At 36.4% G+C, this 24,269-nt stretch overlaps 1 protein-coding gene across 5 annotated transcripts in view; it reads left to right on the top strand.

The window, feature by feature from the left end:
• Positions 1–24,269, top strand: part of CHD9 (chromodomain helicase DNA binding protein 9) — a 286,505-nt gene that overhangs the window by 182,569 nt on the left and 79,667 nt on the right. For all 5 annotated transcript variants that reach the window (XM_021717459.1, XM_021717461.1, XM_021717462.1 and 2 more), the window contains 9 exons: positions 4,449–4,570; positions 8,518–8,761; positions 13,963–14,139; positions 15,452–15,595; positions 16,045–16,300; positions 17,704–17,914; positions 20,463–20,658; positions 21,051–21,218; positions 22,185–22,364. In XM_021717459.1, coding sequence (XP_021573134.1) covers positions 4,449–4,570; positions 8,518–8,761; positions 13,963–14,139; positions 15,452–15,595; positions 16,045–16,300; positions 17,704–17,914; positions 20,463–20,658; positions 21,051–21,218; positions 22,185–22,364 — 1,698 coding nt within the window. The remainder of the gene's footprint in view (positions 1–4,448; positions 4,571–8,517; positions 8,762–13,962; positions 14,140–15,451; positions 15,596–16,044; positions 16,301–17,703; positions 17,915–20,462; positions 20,659–21,050; positions 21,219–22,184; positions 22,365–24,269) is intronic.

Genomic DNA, 24,269 nt, shown 5'->3' with positions numbered 1-24,269 from the left:
TTATTTTAAGCAGTAATTAAAATGTTCATTGACTACGATTTTTAAAAAGTTTTCTTCCATAAACCCTATCTGTATTGAATAGAAGCCTAACTTCAATAACCGCTCCTGTTCTCGGTATAGTGGTAGCCTGTTTTTTCTTTTTGTTTGTTTACAATTGCCATACGCTTACCTGATGGTCCTGAAAATTTTGGGAAGTATAATTTTGTTGATTAGTAACAATATATTATTATTATTATTATTATTATTGTCAGATTCTCACTCTGTCACCCAGGATGGAGTGCAGTGATATGCTCACGGCCACTGCAGCCTCGACCCCCTGGGCTCAGCCTTCCACCTCAGCCTTCCAAGTAGCTGGAACCACAGGCGTACACCACCATGCCCAGCTAATTTTTTGATTTATTGTAGAGAGGAGATCTCGCCATGTTGTCCAGGCTGGTCTCAAATCCCTGGACTCAGGCAGTCCTCTCATCTCAGCCTCCCAAAGTTGCCTGAGCCACCGTGCCCAGAAACAGTATAATATTATTTTAAGGCAGAAGACAATAGAAAACCTTTTGCTTGTTTCTTAGAAGCATATTTAGCCTACTGAAACCTAGACCCTACTAATTTGGAGCTAGGATAATGTTATTTTTCTACTTATTCATGAATCTTCAGAAAATATATGTCTTAGTTTTCTAGAATAAATTTATGACAGAGCTCTTTATTGCTTGGGAAGAAAAATTATATTTGAATAAATATAACTGCATCTCTAAGTTCGCAACTTGTTTTTTTTTTTACATATAGTGTTGTACTTCTATGCTTCTGGATTTCTTTTTTTTTTTTTTAAGTTGGAGTCTCAGTCTGTCACCCAGATTGGAGTGCAGTGGCCGCTCTGGGCCACTGCAGCCTCGACCTGCTGGGTTCTGGCGATCCTTCTGCCTCAGCCTTCCAAGTAGCTGGAAATACAGGCGCGTGCTACCACACCCGGCTAATTTTTTAAAAAAATTTATTGTAGAGATGAGTCTCGCCAAGTTGCCCAGCCAGGTCTCGAACCCGCGGGCTCAGGCAGTTCACTCACCTCAGCCTCCCAAGGCACAGGATTATAGGCTGAGACACCGAGCCTGGCCTGGATTTCTTTTTTAAAAATTGCTTTGTACCATGAACATGAGAAGTGATGTTATGGACAAGAACAGTAAATTGTATGGTCTATTTAAAATATATGCAAGAAAATCTGATACACATCATTCATTGTTTTTGAATGTAGCTTTATTGAGGTTGACATGACATAAAATAAACTGCACATATTTAAGGTATATAGTTTTAATAGTTTTGACATATGAAACCATCACCATAATCAAAATAATGAACTACTTACACCCAACAGTTTTCTCATGTGCTGTTGTAATCCTTCCCTTTTAAATCTTCCTTCTCTCTACCCTCCTCCCCATTTCCAGCGAACTACTGCTTTTTTTAAATGTCCCTACCAATTATTTTTCGTTTTCTGTAATTTTCTATAGATAGGCAATACATGCTCTTTTTCATATGACTTATTTCAGAAGCATTGTTATTTTGAGATTCATGTCATTACATGGTTTGATAATTCATTCCTTTTTATTGCTAGAAAATAATTTATTGTAATGTAATATCCCATAATTTATCCATTTACGTATTAATGAATATTTGTGTTTGTTATTACAAATAAAGCTTCTGTGAACATTAGTTTACAAGTCTTTTTATAGACGTATGTTTTCATTTCTATGAGTAAAATGACTGGGTCATATAATATGTCTATATTTAACTTTTTAAGAAGGTGACAAACCTTTTTCTTCAGTTGGTCTTACCATATTACATGCCCACCAGCAGTGTTGATACACATCCTTGCCAAAACTTGGTATGGTCAGTCTTTTTAATGTTAGCAATTCTGATAGTATGTAGTGGTGTGGCACTCATGTGCTTATTTGCTGTTAGTTCAATCTTAAAAAAGCACTTCTTCAAATTTTTTCCCTATTTTTTATTGGCATGTTTGTCTTCTTATTAAAACTTTAAGTTTGTTTACATATTTTAGATACAAGTACTTTCTTCAGTATATGATTTGTAAATATTTTATACAAGTCTGTGGCTTTCCTTTTCATTATCTAAGCAACGTCTTTCAAAGAGGAAGAGTTTTAATTTTGATGAATTCCAGTTTTTCAATCTTTTTCTTATGGGTCTTACTTTTGTTATATTTTGTATATCTAAGAAATCTTTGCATAACTCAAGTTCACAAAGGTTTTTCTCTTGCTTTCTTTTGGAAATATTTTAGTTTTAGGTAACATCTAGGCCTGTGATTCGTTTTGAGTTAATATTTGTATATTGTGCAATTGTATGATTCAAAGTTTATTTTTTGTTCATGGGTATACAATTGCAGCATTTGTTTTAAAAAACCTCTCTTTTCCTCACTGAATTGCCTTTCCAACTTTGTCAAAAATCAGTTGACTAACCTATGAATGTATTTTTGAGCCATCTATTCTGTCACTCTGACCTGTTTATTTTTTTATCTTTACATAAATTCTACATAGTTTTGATTCTGTGACTTACAAACTTTGAAATCAGTCAGTGTTAGTCTTCCAGGTTTATTCTTCATTTTCAGAGTTATGGCTATTTCTGGTTCTTTGCATTTCTGTATGCTTTTAGAATTGGCTTGTCAGTTTCTACAAAAAGTCTTGATGAGATTTTGGTTTGATTGTGTTGAATGTATTACTTAATTTGGGAAAAATCAATAACAATGTTGAGTCTTTCAATTCGTGAACATTGTATAGCTATTTATTTAGCTCTTCTTGAATTTCTGTCAGCAGTGTTTTGTAGTTTTAAATATACTAGTGTTATACAACTTTTGTGAGATTTATTTCTAAATACTTCATGTGGTGGATGCTATATTATGAAATGATTTTTTTAAAGTTGTTTATGATCGTTGCCACAGTGTAGAATATAGTTGACTTTAATATATTGATGTGGTCTTGTATTACTCAACCTTGCTAAAATTACTACTTAGCTCAGCTTTTTTTTTTAGATTCCACAGGATTTTCTACATAGACAAATCATGTCTTCTATAATTAAAGACAGTTTTACTTCTTCCTTTGTAACGTTTTATGACTTTTTTCTCTTTCTTTGCTTGATTACTCTTGTTAGAGCCTGCATTATAATGTTGAATAGACGTTGCAGTGGACATCCTTGCCTTATTTCTGATCTTAGGGGAAAAGTATTCCATCTTTTTTCTTTAAGAATGATGCTAGGCCAGGTGTGGTGGCTCAAGCCTGTAATCCCAGCACTTTGGGAGGCTGAGGCAAGAGGATTATGTGAGTCCAGGAGTTCAAGACCAGCCTGGGCAACTTGGTGAGACCTCGTCTCTACAATAAATGAAAAAATTAGCCAAGCACGGTGGCATAGTTCCAGCTACTTGGAAGGCTGAGGTAGAAGAATCGCCTGAGCCCAGCAGGTCGAGGCTGTAGTGGCTATGAGTGTGCCACTGCACTGCACTCCAGCCTGAGTAACAGAGTGAGATTCTAATTCAAAAAAAAAAAAAAATTATGCTAACTTGGCTTTTTTGTAGACATGCCTTAACTGGTTGAAGAAATTCCCTCTTACTCAAAATTTTATTTGTTTTTGGTAGAAATGAATGTTGATTCTTTTCAAATATCTTTTCTGAATCTATTGAGATTACTATATTAATTTTGTTTTTTTGTCTGTTGACCAACACTGATTAATTTTCCATTTAAAACCCACCTTCTATTCCTGGTACAAACCCTACTTGGTCACAACGTATTACCCTTTGTATATATTGTTAGATTCCATTTGGTAAAATTTCCTTAAGAATATTTGAGCCCGCGGGTTCGAGACCTGCCTGGGCAGCGAGACCTCATCTCTACAATAAATAAAAAAATCAGCCGGGCGTGGTAGCACATGCCTGTAATTCCGGCTACTTGGAAGGCTGAGGCGGAAGGATTGCCGGAGCCCAGCAAGTCGAGGCAGCGGTGGCCGGGAGCAGCCACTGCACTCCAGTCTGGGCTACAGAGTGAGACTCCAACTCAAAAAAAAAAAAAAGAATATTTGCAGTGGTTTCTTTCGCCCATGCCAGCTCTGGCATGTCTCCCTTTCTTTTCTCCCTTCATTCTTTAATAAAGTTTGTTTTATAACTTTAGAAAAAAAGAATGTTTGCATCTTTGTTCATGAGGTATATTGTTTTTTAGTTCTCTTGTAATGTATGTGCCTAATTTTAGTACTTCATAGAGTGAATCGAAAGTATGCTTTCCTCTTCAACTTTCTAAACAGTTGTGCAGAATTAAATTATTCTTTAAATGTTAGGTAACATTTCATCATAACTTGGTACAATGTTATACTTCTGGCATTATTGTAAAAGCAATATATATATTTTTTGCTATGAATAAGATATATGGAAGATTTAAACATCATTTATCCTTTGTTTTTCCACAAAGGACCGTCCTCCCTCTAATATTTGGAAGAAAATAGATCAATCCAGGGACTATAAAAATGGCAATCAACTCAGGGAATATCAGCTGGAAGGACTCAACTGGCTCTTGTTCAATTGGTATAATAGGTATGTAGTATATCTTAACACAAAAAAATTAAAGTGTTATTCTTTTTTTTATATGTGCCAAAATATGTTAAGTAAAATAGGTACTGATGTTGCTATATTGTTGTCATGAAGTCTTCATTATTTAAAGTGAGGTTACTTCAGGAAAATGTGTAAATTGCAATTTAGGGTTGCAACTACAGTTGGTTTCTTTATATGCACCTATCAGAATAGAAGAAAATTGGTATGTTGATTAATAATTAAATTTGAAATACCTTTCCTACAATCATAAAACCTCTTCTATGTTACACAATGCTTTTCAACTCACCAACTCATACTACTGTCTACCAACAGTTGGTTCTAGTTTGTGAGTTGTGAGCAAGGTACATGTAGGAATTAGGTAGGTCTCTGTTATTTAATGTAAGTCTTTAATGTAAAGAAGTTTGTCAGGAACTGATAAAGAATAGAATATGAAATCTGGGAACGTACTAATGAATTATCCCATCTTATTAATTATTTTCCAAGTTGTTAAAAATTCTTTTTAGAATATATCTCACATTCTTTGTTGAGGTAAACAGATAATTGCAAAAGAAGTAAAAGGTTCCATGATTGAGTATAGTAGTATATACAAAAGAGCAAATGAAGGCACTGTTATTAGTAATAATAGCACAATTTGGTGATGCTTTTATTCAAAATCACTCTTCTGTGTTTTTACTTCTCACATGATTCTTCTGCATAGTTACACATAGTAATACGAGTCACACAACTCAGTCAGATGAAGTGAGAGGGATCTGTTATCCCATATAGTGCTCCTTTCTCTGGTTTTATTTTCCTTCGTTAATCACCATTTTTCCCAAGAGAACCATCCAAGAATGTTTTTTTTTTTTTTTTTTTGAGATGGAGTCTCACTCCGTTGCCCAGGCTTGAGTGCAGTGGCACACTCACAGGCACCCCACCATGAACCTATTGGGCTCCGGTGATCCTTCTACCTCAGCCTTCCAAGCAGCTGAAATTACAGGTGCGTGAGACCACGCCCTGCTAATTGTTTTATTTATTGTAGAGAGGAGGTCTCTCCAAGTTGTTTGGGCTGTTCTCGAACCCATGGCTCAGACAATCCACCCATCTTGGCCTCCCAAAGTACTGGGATTATAGGCTGAGCCCCCGAACTCAGTCAAAAAATGTTTCACTATATATATATTTTTTTGTTGTTGTTTGTTTGTTTTGTTTTGTTTTGTTTTGTTTGAGTTGGAGTCTCTCTCTGTCACCCAGACTGGAGGGCAGTGACCGCTCCCGGCCACCGCAGCCTCGACCTGCTGGGCTCCGGCGATCCTTCCGCCTCAGCCTTCCAAGTATCCGGAATTATAGGCGCGCGCTACCACGCCCGGCTAATTTTTTGATTTTATTGTAGAGATGAGGTCTCGCCTGCCCAGGCGGGTCTCGAACCCGCGGGCTCAGGCAATCCACTCACCTCAGCCTCCCAAAGGCACGGGATTACAGGCTGAGCCACCAAGCCCGGCTACAAAATATATTTTTTAAACTTTTCTTCTTTCATCAATACCCTTTCCCATCTTCTACATTGCCTATTTTAAACTTTCACCGCTTTCATGAAGCCCTTTTTTACAATTCTGCCCTCTTCGCTCTCTGTGTATAGTTATAGAGAAACCTCGAAACGGTATGTAAAATCATTCAAACTCATTCTTCCCTGCTCTCATAACCAGGTCTACAAATGAATCAGAAATTAAAAGGTTCTTCCCCAGGAGTAGCCCGTACAAGCTCTCCTCATTTCCTCATCTACAGTTGTCTTTTCAACCTGTTGGAGTGTGGGTTTTCTTTTTGTCTCTTCTCTGATATTCTTCAGCTCTAATTTGTTCTCAGTTCATTAGAGAGTAGTTGCTGCTCCTTCTTTCTTTAAACATTTCCCCCATTCAAAACCCCAACAGCTTCCATTGTGTGGCTCTCCTACCTCTCCAATACCTCTGTGACTATACTTTTCAATAGTCTGCTGGTTCCTCATCCTCTGCCTGCCCTTTAGCTGTTATTTTGTCTTGCCCTAGATTGTCTTTAGCTCTCTTGTCATATTACATGTTTATTCTCCCCAAGCCATATTCTACACCTTCATGCCTTCTAGTACCAATAATATTGTAATGATCCCATGCTTTTATTAAGTCTAGAACTCTAGGCTCATATTTTTATTTGTCTTTTGCTACCTGAATGTCTATCTCTCTCTCTCTGTCTCTCTTTTTTCTTTTTTTGTAGAGATAAGGTTTTCCTATGTTGCCCAGGCTGCTCTCGAACTCCTGGGCTCAAGCGATTCTCCTGCCTCAGCCTCCCAAAGTGTTGGGATTACAGGTATAAGCCACCATGCCCAGCCTCAGTGATTCTTTAAACACAACAGATATAAAATTAGTTTTATTATTTTCTATTTCTTCTATATCAAACTGGTTCTTCCTCTGAATTTTCCATCTTAATAATAACACGGTTCATTTAGTTACCCAAACTTAAATATGACTTCATCTGGCATCTAGTTGGTAACTAGGTCCAATTTATTCTAACCAGCAATTAATTGTGGAATGAGTTCTTTCCTCCTGATCTCCTCTTTCTTAGACCAGGTGCCCGCACTTTCCTCCCTGTACTGTTACGGTATTTTTCCGATATGTGTCCCAACTTCTAGTCACCTCATTGTCTAATATCCATAACAGCACCAGATTAAACTTTAAAATACAAATCTAATTTCACTAGGTTTCTTTTCAGATTTTTAGTGAATCCCATTGCATAACAGAATGTCTAACATCTTCTATTTATCTCAATAATCTCTTCTCCCTTTCCCCTTTTCTCCAAACCACATTAAGCAGCTTTTAGTCCCTCAGTTGATCATGTTTTTTACACTTCTGTTCCTTTGCTGGGCTCACTGGCAAAATCCTACTAATTACTGACCTCCTTCCTGTATGAAGTCTTCTCTCATCTCTTCTAGCCAGAGTTAATGCTTATTCTTTTGAGCTTCCAAAATAAACTACTGATAATTCTTAACTGGCTACACGTAGTAATCATCTATGGAGCATTCGTTTGTTTGTTTGTTTTTGAGTCAGGAGTCTCACTCTGTCACCCAGACTGGAGTGCAGTGACACACTCATGGCCCCCGCAGCCTCAACCTGCTGGGCTCTGGCGATCCTTCTGCTTCAGCATTCCAAGTAGTTGGAACTACAGGCGAGCACCCCCATTCCTGGCTAATTTTTTGATTTATTGTTGAGATGAGGTCACGCCAAGTTGCCCAGGCTAGTCTCAAATCCATGGGCTTAGGCAGTCCTCTCACCTTGGCCTCCCAAAGTGCTGGGATTATATGCCATGAGCCACCGCTCCCAGCCTCGAGCTATTTTTAAAATTACACCTGATTTGATCTCACTCTATATACACTAAATCAGAATGTATATGGGAGGAACTGAGTATCTGTTTTTTTCAAATTTTGTGGACTCTTCTAATAGACAGCCACAATTGAAAAGTAGTGCTTTATTCATGCTTCTACAATAGTACATTCCATGACTATTTATTTATTTGCATGTCGCTTCTCTAATAGATACAAGCCCCCAAAGGCAGAGAACACGTTCTATTTCTTTTGTATCCCATCTTCTCATACTGTCCTGAGATGTAGAAGGTATTTAACAAATGCTTCCTGAATAAATATATTTAGTTTGCCTCACTCTTGCCTTTTCACTCCCTAAAAAAAAAAAAAAAAAATCAAACATCTAATGGGTGGTGTCTTTATTTTGGAACTACAAAAATTTTTGGTTGTTTCTTCACGGGATTATAATAAAATTGTAATCTTGAGCCGACTCTGCACTTCAGTAACTTTTACATTTTTGTAAATACTCGTATTTTTATTTGATCTTTGATTCGTTTTGTATATTTATCTTTAGAAACATTATAATATATAAAAAACCCAATGTATGCATGGATGACATATTTGTTTATTTCAGACGAAACTGCATTTTAGCAGATGAAATGGGTCTTGGCAAAACCATTCAATCAATTACATTCCTCTACGAAATCCTTCTGACTGGTATAAGAGGACCTTTCCTGATTATTGCTCCACTTTCTACCATTGCAAACTGGGAGAGAGAATTTCGTACGTGGACTGATATTAATGTTGTGGTTTATCATGGGAGCCTGATTAGCAGACAGATGATACAGCAATATGAGATGTACTTCAGGGACTCACAGGTGTGTTATTGATTATTTTGTTTGTTGTTTGAAAGATCAGGACTGAAAAAGATAAGCATTACATACTAATTACTTTTTAAATTTAGGATAGATTTTAATTGCCTACTTAGATCTTAGTGTAAGGTCTTTTATTCATCATTTTTATTTTATAATAAATCTTAGTAGCTGAAGCTAACAATGACAAAAGTCAGTTTAATGCTCTAATTCACTGTAGTGAAATATGCTGATTTATACAAATGTATAAGTTTGATTGTAATTCTCAATTTTTCAACTAAAATAATTACTTTTCTTTTTTTTTTGAGTTGGAGTCTCACTCTGTCGCCCAGACTGGAGTGCAGTGGCCACTCCCAGCCACCGCAGCCTCGACCTGCTGGGCTCCGGCGATCCTTCCGCCTCAGCCTTCCAAGTAGCCGGAATTACAGGCATGCGCTACCACGCCTGGCTGATTTTTTTATTTATTGTAGAGATGAGGTCTCGCTGCCCAGGCGGATCTCGAACCCACGGGCTCTGGCAATCCACTCACCTCAGCCTCCCAAAGGTGCGGGATTACAGGCTGAGCCACCAAGCCTGGCTAATAATTACTTTTCTAATGTTTTAAAAATATAAATTACATTTATTTTTACAGTAATAGTTACCTCTGATTATCTTCCAGCTTTTTTTTCTCTTTATTTAAATAATTTAAATCTTCTGTAAGCACCATGGATTTAAATGCCTACTGAGCTGAAACATTAGGTTTTCTTTAATGTTCAATGGATTTTTGACATTTAGAAATATTTGGTTGGTTTATTTTGTTTTCCAATAGACATATCTCCATCTTTTTCTTGTCCCGTGTATTTTAGAGGCACATTTTTCAGTTTACTTTAGCCACTTACTCCTTAGGAAAGGTTTTGCTATTTCTCCTAAATATACAAATCATAAAATAAAGAGATGACAAAATAAGAAAAAAATTTTCCAGCTGAAAGACTAGAAAACATGTTGCCCAGACTCGAGTGCAGTGGCCGCTCCCAGCCACCTCAGCCTCGACGTGCTGGGCTCCGGTTATCCTTCCACCTCAGCCTTCCAAGTAGCTGGAATTAGAGACATGCGCTACCACACCTGGCTGATTTTTTGATTTATTGTAGAGATGAGGTCTCGCTGTCCAGGCGGGTCGCGAACCTGCGGGCACAGGCAATCCATTCACTTCAGCCTCCCAAAGGCGCGGGATTACAGGCTGAGCCACCGAGCCCGGCTAGTCTTCAATCTTAATATGAATAATTTTACATATAAAAATCTTTATTAAGAAATAAGAGGTTAGACATGGTCATTTACACCTGTGATCCCTTTTCAAGACCGAGGTAAGAGAATTGCTTGAGCCTGGAGTTTAAGACCAGCCTAGGCAACATAGTGAGACCTCATCTCTACAAAAAAAATTAAAAATTAAAAAATGAGCTAGACATGTTGATGCATGCTTGTAGTCCCTGCTGCTTGGGAAGCTGAGGCAGAAGGACTGGCCTAAGCCCAGGGGCTCACGGCTGTGGTGAGTCATGATTATGCCACTGCACTCAGGTCTGGGTGGTAGAGTGAGACCCCCAACTCCCCTCCAAAAAAGGTAAAAAGTAAAATTAATAAACACAATTCATAAAGAATTGTAGTTTTTAATTAGAAAATGTTTATTGCCAGGCAGTGTACTTAAAAAACATTTAATAATTTATTTTTCTCTTACTGATTGTACTGTTCTAAAAGGATCATTATAATATATGTTCATGGTATGTGGTATGATAGAAGTTGAAGTAATATGATAGAAGTTGTGCATAACCTTTTACTCTTGCCTCCAAGTTATAAATGAGTTTCTACCCATTTGTGGCTAAAAATGGATGAGTTAACTGATTTTGTTCCATTAACCTCATTTTCTCCTTCCTACTTCCAGGGTTGAAACAATTGCATTTATATGAAATTAAGTGTCTGTGTAATCCTTTAATTATTCCTCAGATGAAAAGTATCTACTTTTATCCTGAAGTCTGTGACATCTTAATTAGGTTACATTTTTATTCCCTTTCTTAGTGTTTTATTATTCTTAATCATATATGTGTAGAATATTAGAACTGTATGTTGTCATAAAAATGATTTTGTCTGACCTTCTAATTTTTCAAGGCACAATTAAAATCATGAGACTTTAAGAGATTTTTAACAAATTTATAATTTTAATATGTATGTTATGAGTGTGGCATACATGGGGTATCCAAAAACATAGAAGATTCTTGATGTGTAATAAACTGAACTGTATATATTAAGTATTGTATTTTATGTTACATGTTATAGATTCTAGAAGAATATTATCAGAAGAGGTTTTAAATTTCGGAAGATACAGACCTCATGTAATGAGATAAAGAGATCTGTATTTCAAATATAGAAGTAACTTTTAGAGTTAACTCTTTCAAATAAGTTGTAATATCAGTTAATTGAATATTTAACTTTTGCTTTTTTTAAGTTATCTAATAGCTTGCTACTAGTACTAAAATTTTTTGTTATTTCCTTAGGAAAAATAACAGAAATGACAATACTAATAACCATAGACATTTATTGAGTATTTGCTATGTGCCAGGCATCATGCTAAAGAATTTGCATATATTATTTCACTTAATCTTTATAATGTCAGCTTTGTAAATATATAATATTATCCCATTTTTCACATGAGGAAAACAAGCATAAAGAAGCTGCATAGATTGTCCCAAAATCAGAGCAAAACTGAGATTAATAAACAAACATCAGCCGGGCCTTTGGGAGGCTGAGGTTAGTGAATTGCCTGAGCCCGCGGGTTCGAGACCCGCCTGGGCAGCGAGACCTCATCTCTACAATAAATCAAAAAATCAGCTGGGTGTGGTGGCGCATGCCTGTAATTCTGGCTACTCGGAAGGCTGAGGCGGAAGGATCGCTGGAGCCCAGCAGGCTGAGGCTGCGGTGACCGTGAGCGACCACTGCACTCCAGTCTGGACGACAGAGTGAGACTCCAACTCAAAAAAAAAAAAAATAAACAAACATCAGACACAAGAGACCTTGTCATTATATGATACTGACTTAACTAAATATATTATATCCTAGGTTTTTAGAACTGTATAAATGACATAGATTTATAATTTATATCTGTGTTAATAATATTCTGCTGGAGCTTTTATTCAACTTAATGGCCAGTTTATACAATCAATATGAATTAATCTAAAATTAATTAGGTTACTGTGAGTTAAAATCTGAGTCAGAATACATTTGTTCTTAACCCTTTAATTTTGTTTTAATCCCCAATAGTTTATGTTTTCAGTTCCATTTAAACACTCTTTTCACTTAGATTCCAGGACTTTCTGCTGTCCTACATCCCTGCTTATTCTTTTTCAAGTCTTCTTTACTGCTTTCTTCTTATACATTCTATATCTAAACTTTGGGGTGACCCAGGGTTTAGTCTTCAAACTCTTTTGTTTTTATACTTGCTCCTTCAGAGATTTCACTCATACACATAACTTTAAATACCAGCTGTACTGACGGAAATCTCTAAATCTATACCATTAATTCTAAACTCTTTCCTAAATTCTAGAATCATATCCAAATGCCTACTTAAAAATTCCACATAGATATATCTAATAGACATCTCAAACTTAACATATACAGAACCAAAATTCTGAACTTCCTCTTTTTAGTAAATAGCAACATGGCCTTTCAGTTATTCAAGCTAAATTTTTTAGAGTAAAATTTGATTCCTCTCTTTATCTTACTCCATACCATTAGAAAATCCTGTTTGACTCTGGTTTGTATACCTTCATAATATCTTCAGAACCAACCACTTCGCATGCTTTCCAATGATTTCTTACTTGAATTACTGTGGCAACTTTTTAGCTAGTTTCCATGATCCTGTCTTTGGCCTTTTCAGAAAATTTTCACCACAACCAAAGGGACTTTAAAAAAATATGTTAAATCATGACATTTCTTCTCTCAAACCATTTCAATAGCTTCTTACTCAGAATAAAAACCAAAGTTCTTAAAAACCACAGCTTTCAAGTCCCAATACAGTTTCTCTTATCCCCTCCCCGTTCACTGAGTTTCAACCACTCTGGATTTCTTGCTGTTATCTGAATACTGCCAAAGATATACCCATTCTGGGCCCTTTATACTTGCTGCTTCTTTTACCAAGAATGTTTTCCTTTATAGATCTATAGATGTCAACATGGCTTCCTCCCTTGTCTTTGTGTCGTTGCTCAAATGTCATTTCTCTGTAATGGTCTCCCAACCACCCTATATAAAATTGCAGTGGTCAATTCCAACCTTATACTTCTTATCCCACATCTTTACTTATTTTACTCTACAACTCTTATTTCTTTCCATCTTACTTTTTAAATAATTTTTTCTTAATTTTGTGTTCTGCATTAGAATCATTGGAACACAATTTCCATTTGAATAATTATTTTTATCTGTTTTATCTACTGCCTATCTCCAGCAACTAGAACGGGTCTGGCACTTAGACACTCAATAAACATTTACTGAATAAATTATTTGGATGACTAATTATTCATTACTTATTTGCTATTTTATTTGTGAACTCATAGATGTAAGTAATAAAGCACTGATACTAAAATCTTTTTGGCCAAATTTTTAAATAATTTCCTCCTTGACCAAAATTGTTATTATAATTAAAAATTGTCATAAAATATCTTACCAGGGAATATTTATTTGGATATAATTATAAACAGTATAATTGTGTTGGCATGATTTTTGACAACATTATTGAACAGAGCAATCTAAAACAGTTTTAATGCTAAAATCCTTTATTGTAGGGGAGAGTCTATTATTATGTAAAATTTTCAATGGAGGCCAGGTATAGTTGCTCACCCCTGTAATCCCAACACTTTTGGAGGCTGAGACTGGAGAATCACTTGAGCCTAGGAATTCAAGACCAGACTGGGCAGCATAGTGAGACCTCGTCTCTACAAAAATAAAAAAAAATAGCCAGACGTGTTGGTGCTCACCTGTAGTCCCGGCTACTTGGGAGTCTGAGGCAGAAGTAACGAGGCTTTGGTAAGCCATCATGGTGTCACTGCACTCCAGCTTGGACGACAATGTGAGACTCAGTCTCAAAAAAGAAAAGGTTTTTTTTTCAGTGGAAGGTATTTTATAGTAGATGCCATTAGATGCCATTTGAGAATTGAAAAAGTGCAAGTAAGACATTTGATTATTTCTAGGGACGTATCATTCGAGGAGCTTACAGATTCCAAGCCATTATCACCACTTTTGAAATGATTCTTGGAGGCTGTGGAGAGCTTAATGCAATTGAATGGCGATGTGTGATTATTGATGAAGCACATAGATTAAAAAATAAAAATTGTAAGCTTTTAGAAGGCCTGAAACTCATGAATCTGGTAAGTAACTTAAAATCACTATGACTCAATATAGTTTCTTAGCTATATAGTAAAAGGTCATAACTCTGGTTAGTGCTAAATACTGTTTTGTTTTATCTTTTTAACTGTAGATAAGGATATATCTACAGCCTATCTTTGGTAATTGAGGGTCTTTTTGTTTTTTGTTTTGGCTTTAATTAGTAAGGAAAAGTTGTATCTGTTTTCTAAGACTTAGAAATATGTAACTGTTTCCTCCAAAAAACTGTATTAATTTAATTTCTAAGACAAAAAAAGAAAGCTATAGACTATGAATTATTGAAAAGAGCATACAATCATAAGTTTTAAGCCATAAATTTCTTAATAAAAAGCCTTTTACAAAAGTTATAATATTATTCAGATCATTTGTGATAAGAGACAGTTCCTACACTATTCTATATGCTTAACACATGTAGTTGGTTATAATTAATAACAGAAGTTCTTGAAGTCATCTTTTTGTTAGCTTGTTTGTTCTTTCAAACATTTTGATTTTTAATTATGACTATATAATTAGTACATGAATACTTGTACAAGTAACTGAAATATACAGAACCACATAGAGTAAAATAATGAAGAGTTCCTTTTTACTCCCTCTCCATCTATGCCCCACACCTCCTAGTTCAATTCCTCACTCTAATATTTATTGTTTGATATATATCATTCTAGCCCATTTACTAGCGCATATATATATATGCAGATACATATACAGATCTTTAGCTTGGGAATTTAGAGTTTTTGTCAAATAAAAACTTAAATGATAATTTGTACTATCATTAAAAATATTCCATGTTTATTTTCTTCTGTTAGTTTAATTTTTATGGCATTCTAATTTAGAAGCATATTTCAGTCATCCCTTTACATTCTGGGACTGTAAACTCAGTGATTTGATAATATGTTTTTGTGGGACGAATTAAACGATGATCATTCAGATTATAAATGAGTATTCTTTGATGTACAAATTACCACACCAGGTACAATTGAATTCCAAATACCCTCTCTTCTTAAAAATTTTATGTCTTTTCTTTTAAAATTATTTATAATTTTTAAAGGCATGAATGGATAAAAATAAATCGCATACAAAGTGAGATTTTATAAGAATGATACAGAGTTTTTAAAAAGTGATTGGGAAAATACATTACTGAAGATTTGTCGATGAAGATGTATTTTGAGTTAATTATTGAAAATTATGGTCTAAAAATTTTGCTTTTCACACAGTTGAACATTTTATAACCGAAGTCAGCTTTTATGTAATTTTAGTGCTCTGTTGTTTACTACGAATTGGTCTTACTTTATATAGGAGCACAAGGTGCTTTTGACTGGCACACCTCTCCAAAATACAGTTGAAGAGCTATTTAGTCTTCTTCACTTTCTTGAACCCTTAAGATTTCCTTCTGAGTCAACATTTATGCAAGAATTTGGAGATTTGAAAACAGAGGAACAGGTATTCTATTTCTCTTTGTAAATACATTCATTAAATTTCTTATCATTGTAATTATTAGCCGTGTGCCATGGCTCACCCCAGTAGTCCCATCACTTTGGGGGGCAGAGGTGAAAGGATTACCTGAGCCCAGGGATTTGAAACTAGCCTGGGCAACTTGGCAAGACCTCAACCCTACAGTAAATCAGCAAATTAGCCAGGCATAATGTCGCGTGCCTGTAGTTCCAGCTACTTTGAAGACTGAGGCGGAAGAAATACCTGAGGCCCAGCAGGTTGAGGCTGGAATAGCCAGGAGTGTGCCTCTGCACTTCAGCCTGGGTGACAGAGTAAGAGTACAACAACAACAAAAAAAAGTTTATTTTAATTATTTTGTATATATAATTGAATGTTCATTTATGTTATAATATCTCTTTATTTTTTATTCAGATAATATCTCTTTATTTTTTATTCAGGTACAGAAACTACAGGCTATCCTGAAACCAATGATGTTGAGGAGATTAAAAGAAGATGTGGAAAAGAAGTTGGCACCTAAGGAAGAAACCATCATTGAAGTAGAACTTACTAACATTCAAAAGAAATACTACCGGGCTATTTTAGAAAAGAATTTTTCATTTTTATCCAAAGGAGCAGGACAAACTAATGTACCTAACTTGGTCAATACCATGATGGAGCTCAGGAAGTGCTGTAATCATCCATATCTTATCAAAGGTAGCTAAAAAGAATTATAATAAATATTTTTTTCTTTCAACAAATACTAGTGCATAAATGAACAAAACACTGCTGTAGCCATAGTGGTTGTTACAACTCCACTCTGGTGTTCTGAGGGGATTGTAAGTGTTTCAGAATCAGGAGCAATGTGAACTGCTTTGTTCAGTGTCTTGTGTAAGTGCATGAGGTTACAAGAGTAGGAGTCTGTTCGGTATAATTTGACTAGAATTCCTCTTCCAATTTAATCCTCACAGACAAAAACATCCAAGCCCATCTTTGGTCCTCTGCATTTGTATTTTTTCCTGGTTTCCTTCCTGTCTAGGTACCTCAGTTAGTGTTTCAGTTTTTGTGCTGTAATAATGCTAGTTTTTAAGGTCTTGTCACATTCTCTTCTAATGTTCTCCCTATATAATGTTTAGGTTTTTCTTGTATTCCCAGGAATATACTCCTCACCTACTGATTTTATGCAAGACAACTGATGTCTCTTGTAATCCTAGTACTCTTTTATGGCTAGATAGGCCAGGCAAAGGAAGGCACAGAGCTCTTTAATTCTAATCTAGACTTTCTGAAAGAAGAATGCATCAGACACCTATAAAATGACTTTCCTTTTAATGCATTCTTGTTTCCATGTTTTATGTTTGTTTGTCTTGTTTTGTTTTTTTGAGTCGGAGTCTCACTCTGTCCCCCAGGCTGGAGTCCAGTGGCATGCTCATGGCCACCCCAGCATCCACCTGCTGGGCTCCAACGATTCTTCTGCCTCAGCCTTCCACGTAGCCAGAATTACAGCCGCACGCTACCACGCCCAGCTAATTTTTATTTTATTTTATTGTAGAGAAGAGGTGTTGCCAGGTTGCCTGGGCTGGTCTTGAACCTACAGGCTCAGGCAATCCACTTGTCTTGGCCTCTCAAAGTGCTGGGATTACAGGCTGAGCCAATGAGCTCGGCTGTTTCCTTGTTTTGTTGGCTAAAAAGATACTCAAAGACACATCCAGATCAATTGTAATCATTCTTCTATGATAGCTACTATTGTGATTGGTGTTTAAATGTTAAATATCAAATATATGCATTTTCTCACCTGGGTTAGGACCACTGTTTCATTCATTCTTTCCCTAATAACATTCATTAAACATTTAGCAAACATAATTTATACAAGGCATTATGCTTGGTGTCTGGGGAGATACAAAGATGCTAAAGCTATTGTCTGTGTCCTCAGTGGATTTACAGTGTGGTAATGGTAGAAATATAGCCACAAAAATACATAATTTATAATAAAAGCAATGTACTTGCTATCAGAAAATTAAGTTATAGAAGCACAGAGCGGCCCTAATTCTGATGAAATAGAAAGCAGTTAGGAATTGCCTGCATGTGTGCCTTGCTGCCATATTCTCATATTTCTTTAACAGGTGCTGAGGAGAAAATACTTGGAGAATTCAGAGATACATATAATCCAGCTGCTTCTGATTTTCATCTTCAAGCAATGATCCAGTCTGCTGGTAAATTGGTCCTTATTGATAAATTGCTTCCCAAAATGAAAGCAGGAGGTCATAAAGTGCTCATCTTCTCTCAAATGGTACGCTGCCTTGATATCCTGGAGGACTATCTCATACATAAAAGGTAAAGCATGCTGTAATCCATTGAATTATACTATGAGGTGTACAAGTATATATTATTAAGATTTGTTCACACCATAGTCTGAACCAGTTTTATTCACATCTTTCTCTTTACCTAGATAAAAATGCACTCAAATCTATAAGTAATAAAGATTGTTTAGGATTATATACTATGTTTTCGTAAACTTTATATGTTGTAATAGTAGGCGAGGCTGGAGAGACTGATGAAGAAAATGGCTTATTAACAGGTATTAGTGGACGAACAAATGGGTTTAGTACATTTTTCTTAATTATAAACCTTGTGGTAATGACACTTTAAAATTGTCTTTTAAAATCAAAAAAAGTGATTCAAAAACCTTTTGAATCTATTTTATTGTTATAATTAGAACTTCACATTGTTTTATACTTTTTATACACTGTATAAAATTTATTCATACTTTAATCTTTTCTGATTTGTTAAATGTGTTTTTGTTTTATTTGTACATTACGGTAAGATAGTCTTAAATATTTTCTAATCAGTATTTAGGTGATAATAAAATAGGCCATTTATTTTGGGATGTTTTTTCAGAGCAATAGGATTTAATCTGATGTCAACATATTAATATAAAAGGAAATCAGAAATTTCAGCTATAGGTTTTAAGTCAGTAGATTTTGACCCTTATAGATTAAAAGTAAAGATTTGTATTGGCACTATCAGAGGGTATGTAGTTCATTTTTGTTTTGCAATTTTATTCTGTTTCCAATTTTATGATCAGTATATTACTCCTTTAGTCTCATTCCAAAATGTACGTTATTCTCAATTTTATATAAGAGGTAGGAACTTTAAATTGTAGTGTTCCTAAAAATAACTATTCTTACATTTTCTTTTTTTTTTTTTTTTGAGTTGGAGTCTCACTCTGCCGCCCAGACTGGAGTGCAGTAGCCACTCCCGACCACCGCAGCCTTGACCTGCTGGGCTCTGGCGATCTTCTGCCTCAGCCTTCCAAGTAGCCGGAATCACAGGCATGCGCTACCATGCCCGGCTGATTTTTTGATTTATTGTAGATATGAGGTCTTGCCGCCCAGGCGGGTCTCGATCCCACGGGCTCAGGCAATCCACTCACTCTTACATTTTCTTGATCACCTTACATAAGAATTATACAAAAAAAGTTGTTTGTAATTATAAATATCTATTATGATGAATTTCATAGAAAACCTCAAGTTTCTTTATTGCCATAAGAAGCATTATTAAAGTCATATCTCCATTTTGCAGATACAGATAACAGCTTCTGTTGAAACTGGTAAATCATATATGGAAAGATGTGTCTTCAGCCAGAGGAAATGTGGCAGATGTCACATGTATACCACTTAACATTCCTCTTCTAGCTTTTAAATTTTTTTGTATTTTATTTTATTTTATTTGAGTTGTAGTCTCACTCTGTCACCCAGGCTGAAGTGCAGTGGCATGCTCACAGCCACCACAGCCTCCAACTGCTGGACTCAGGCATTCCTTCCGCCTCAGCCTTCCAAATAGCCGGAACTACAGGCTTGCGCTACCACACTCAGCTAATTTTTTTATTTATTATAGAGATGAGTCTCACCAAGTTGCCCAGGGCAGTCTCGAATCCATGAACTCAGGCAATCCTCTCATCTCAGCCTCCCAAAGTACCAGGATTATAGGTTTGAGCCACTGCTCCTGGCCCACTTTTTTTTGTTTTTTATTTTTTTTCATTTTTTATCTATTTATTTTTTTTGAGTTGGAGTCTCACTCTCACCTAGACTGGAGTGCAGTGGCCGCTCTCACCTTGGCCTCCCAAAGCGCTGGGATTACAGGCTGAGCCACCGAGCTCTTTCACTCAGATCTAAGTATAGTGGCATGATCATAGCTCACAGTAACCTTGAATTGGGATTACAGGCGTGAGCCACCACGTCCCGCCTATGTTATTTTATTTTTATTGATGTCTTGCAGTTTTTGAGTTTTGGGTATGTTAAATGGACAAGGATAAAAGAGTTATAAGATAATTACTTTACAATAATGACTATAAAGAATTCAATAGCATTCAGTTTGCTCTCAATAGATTATAGTGTACTAGCAAGGATATCAGTTGAGATTGAGACAGTAACATGGATTAAGGACACTATTATAGCTATTTTAGCCATAATCTTACATTTAAATAAAAGTTACATCTCCAAAGTTATTTACCTCAGCCTTCTTTTATAAATTCTTGTGGAAGTCTTTACTTCTTGTAAAAAATAAAAAAGGTAATTTGTTATGATGAAATCAAGAAAGTAGCTGACTTGTTATTCCAACTTCTGAAAGTGATATTTATTATAGTGCTAATTTAGCCATACATCCTGAAATGTGGAGATCTTGTATCTTTGTATTAGTTTGTGTTTCCTTCCTAGCACCAACACTAAAAAAGTATAAAACCATACAAAATAGCTAGGATGATATTGCTACTTAATTCTATGGTAAACATACTGTTGCAGGAAAACTTGCAACTTGTACATTTGATATAATATGTCTTTTTTTCATATTTATCTAGCTAAATTTATTGTATTTCATTTCATAGATATTTATATGAGCGAATTGATGGCAGAGTCAGAGGGAATCTTCGACAAGCTGCTATAGATCGATTTAGTAAACCTGATTCAGATCGATTTGTTTTTCTCCTGTGTACCCGAGCTGGTGGGTTGGGTATCAACTTAACTGCAGCTGATACATGTATAATTTTTGATTCTGATTGGAATCCTCAAAATGATCTTCAGGTAAATAAATTCCTTGGCTAACAAGAAATGTCATCTTTTAATAAAATCATGTAACTGTTTAGAAATTGAATGCTAGACTTTAAGTCTTTAAAACTTGTGTCGCCATCAACTATTTTGTGTTCTTGTCTTAACTTATATTGATTACACCTTCATTAAAACATATTAGTCCTTCATGGATTTACATTCTCTGAAATATAAGCTTAAATTTTAACATTGCTGATTGTAGGATTATTTCTCATTCTGGTAAGCTTTACCTTAATTTCTAGGAAAAGGTTATATCTAATTCAATAGCAAGAGTGTTTAAGAATTCTTACATATGTTTATATGGCTAGTTTACTGTTAAATTCCTTTTGAGAAAAAAAATTAAATCTATAATGTTTCCTTTTTTATAGGCCCAAGCTCGTTGCCACAGAATTGGTCAGAACAAAGCAGTTAAAGTCTACAGACTAGTAACTCGTAATTCATATGAGAGAGAGATGTTTGACCGAGCCAGTCTGAAACTGGGCCTAGATAAGGCTGTGTTACAGAGCATGAGTGGAAGAGAAAGTAATGTTGGTGGTGTATGTATATTTTCTTTTCACTTGGAGTTTTTGTGTTAAAAATTTTTGTACTTAATTTCATCTCAGGTAGTATAGCATTTAATTTTGGCATATACAGACAGTAAATACATTATTTTATGCAAGGGGATGTTTTCAGAATAGAGTTAGATTTAGGAAATACTTTTAAATTCCATTTCGTCTGTGTTTCCATAGCTTATTATTATTTTTTTTTTTTGAGTCAGGGTCTCATTCCATTATCTAGGCTGGAGTGCAGTGGCACCATCACAGCTCACTGCAGCCTCCACCTCCAGGACTCAGGCAATCCTTCCACATCCTCCTCCTGAGTAGCTGGGAATAGAGGCATGTGCCAGCATGCCTGGCCAGTTTTTTATTTTTTATTATTTTGTAGAAACGGGATCTCGCTGTGTTCCATAGGCTGACCTCAAACTCCTGAGCTCAAGCAATCCTCCCGCCCTGGCCTCCCAAAATGCTGGGATTTTAAGGCATGAGCCACTGTGCCCATCCAAGAACTTACAGATTCTAAGAATGTATCTTCAAGATAAGAATTTGCCCTCTTTTAAAAACATTGCTATTATGGCACAACAAAATAGAATTTTTGTTTATATAAACAGTTTTCATAGTATGTTTTCAGTGTCAAGACTACTAGCATTGGCTTTGTCTGGTGATAAATTTTGCGTTTTGGCATTTTTTCTCTAAGATTCATGAATAATATTTTGTGCTTGTGTAAACAGGAGAATTATTATTGCCAAAAAGAACTTTCAGAGCTTTCCTGCCCCCCTTAAACCTTGTTTTAACTAAAGTTTTTGACAGCAAAGAAGAACCAACAACTTTAGTGTATTATTTCAGTAAATTTTTATGTGCATCCCAACCCAAACTCAGTTTAAACATGACTTCTTTTTTTTTTTGACATCCTTTAGGGATACTTTCTCATTAAAACTGTTGTTACCAAAATTATTTTCTCTTTAGATTCAACAGCTTTCCAAGAAGGAAATAGAAGACCTGCTTCGAAGAGGTGCTTATGGTGCCATTATGGAGGAAGAAGATGAAGGCTCTAAATTCTGTGAAGAAGATATTGATCAGATTTTACTACGTCGTACAAAAACTATTACAATTGAATCAGAAGGACGTGGATCAACATTTGCCAAGGTATCAGAGAGTGCTTTTTTTCCCCCTGGATGCCTGGAGTTTATTTTCCACTTGGTGCAGGGAGACAGTTTCATATCAGAATAGCTCCTGTGTGCTGCGCAGTGAAAAACTGTGCTCTCACTTCCTTTTTCGTGTTTGCTGTGTTGAAAGAAAATAACCCAATTGCTTGCTTGTCTGTGTGCTGCAGCCTCCTAGTTTGCGGGGAGGGACCAGGATGGGAGGGGGAAGGGGAGGACCTGAGGCTGGTGGTGGCTGCTCAGGATGGGAGCCCAGGGTTGACTTTGCTGGACTGGCCACCTGGCTGTTTTCGAGCCAGGCCACAAGGTGGTCATCTTGCTGGAGGCCTGGGAGGGTTTCGTGTGCTCCATGGACTCCAGCACTGTGGCCATGAATGGGAGAGTGGACATCCCAAAAAGGAAGCTCACCTACCAGTGACCTGGGTCAGCCTTGGGGAGAACCGCGGAGTGCGGGATGGCTTCTGCGGGCACTCGGCACTTCCGCAGAAGCTGTTGCTGGAAGTGGAACCCAGGCGGCACTGGTACTAGTCTTGAGTAGCCATGAGCCAGCCGCTGGAGGGGATGGCCGCCATGCTCTTGCTTGTGGGCTGGTGGAAACCTCGGTGGTGACCCCCCACGGGCCTCGGTGCGCAATTACAGGTGGCTAGGAGCGGACGCTGGGCCATGGAGCCCATCTGCTGAGGAGACCAATGGAGGCCGCACCACAACCTAGAGCATGCGCACCCGAGAGTGCTATCTTATAAATGTTGCAGTGATGTTCACATCTTTACTACTGAAAAACTTTAACTGTCTGTTAACTCTGAATGTTTAAGCATACTGAATTAGTTCAAAAGTGGTAGATGATACATTATTTTCCATCATTTTGTTTCTGATCTCATATCAAATTTCATATGTACTCTTATAATCTTCATGAAATAGAATAAATGTAATAACTTGAAAGTTGGACCCAAATTGTGTAGGGCTTTGTGTATCATTTTGAGCAATTTGTACTTGATCCTATGGCAGTTAAGAAGTTAAAGTCCTTCAAGCAGAAATTAGACAATGCAAGCGAGTTTAAAATTTTAACTCTGGCGACAGTATAGAGAACAAATTGGAAAGAGCAAGGAAATCATTTAAAGGTGCTTGAGTAGGAAATAATGATGAATTAATTAGAGTTTTGAAGACCTACTTGAATCAATAGGAGTTGGTGACCAGTTAGAAATTTTTAGAAGAAAGAGTCAAAGATGACTTGAAGATTTTAGATTGAGTACCTAGGAGTGTAATGGTGTAATTAAGATGGAGAAAGCAAGAGAAGAAAGTTAATATGGGCAAGATAAAATATTGGAACTGTTGTATTTGTCTCATTTACAGGGAATCCAAGTTGAGATGTTTAAGTGAGTTGCCTAGGATATAGATAGAGATTTGGAGGTAGTAAAGAATAAGTTAGAAGGAGGTAGTAGCTTAGAAACACAAGCAATGTTGCAGATGTAAAGTTTAAGGCTGAGAACTAAAATTAGTTTAGGCCTCGAACCCGTGGACTCAGGCAATCCTCTCACCTCATCCTCCCAAAATGTTGGGATTAATAGACGTGAGCCACCACATTTGACTGGTAATTTCATTTATGTTATATCATCTAAACCTTGTTTTGAGAGATTTTCATGAGGGCAGTCAGGTAGGTCCTAGAAATAGAAGCGTTGGGCAGGTGACACCTCATCTCTACAATAAAACAAAAAAATCAGCCGGGCGTGGTAGCGCGCGCCTGTAGTTCCAGCTACTTGGAAGGCTGAGGCGGAAGGATTGCCGGAGCCCGGCAGGTCAAGGCTGCGGTGGCTGGGAGCGGCCACTGCACTCCAGTCTGGGCGACAGAGTGAGACTCCAGCTCAAAAAAAAAAAAAAAAAAAATTCCCAG

Source organism: Carlito syrichta, unplaced genomic scaffold (assembly GCF_000164805.1).
Source record: "Carlito syrichta isolate Samal-C Ts95f unplaced genomic scaffold, Tarsius_syrichta-2.0.1 Scaffold309768, whole genome shotgun sequence".
NCBI lineage: Eukaryota > Metazoa > Chordata > Mammalia > Primates > Tarsiidae > Carlito > Carlito syrichta.
This window is presented reverse-complemented; position numbering and strand designations above follow the sequence as displayed.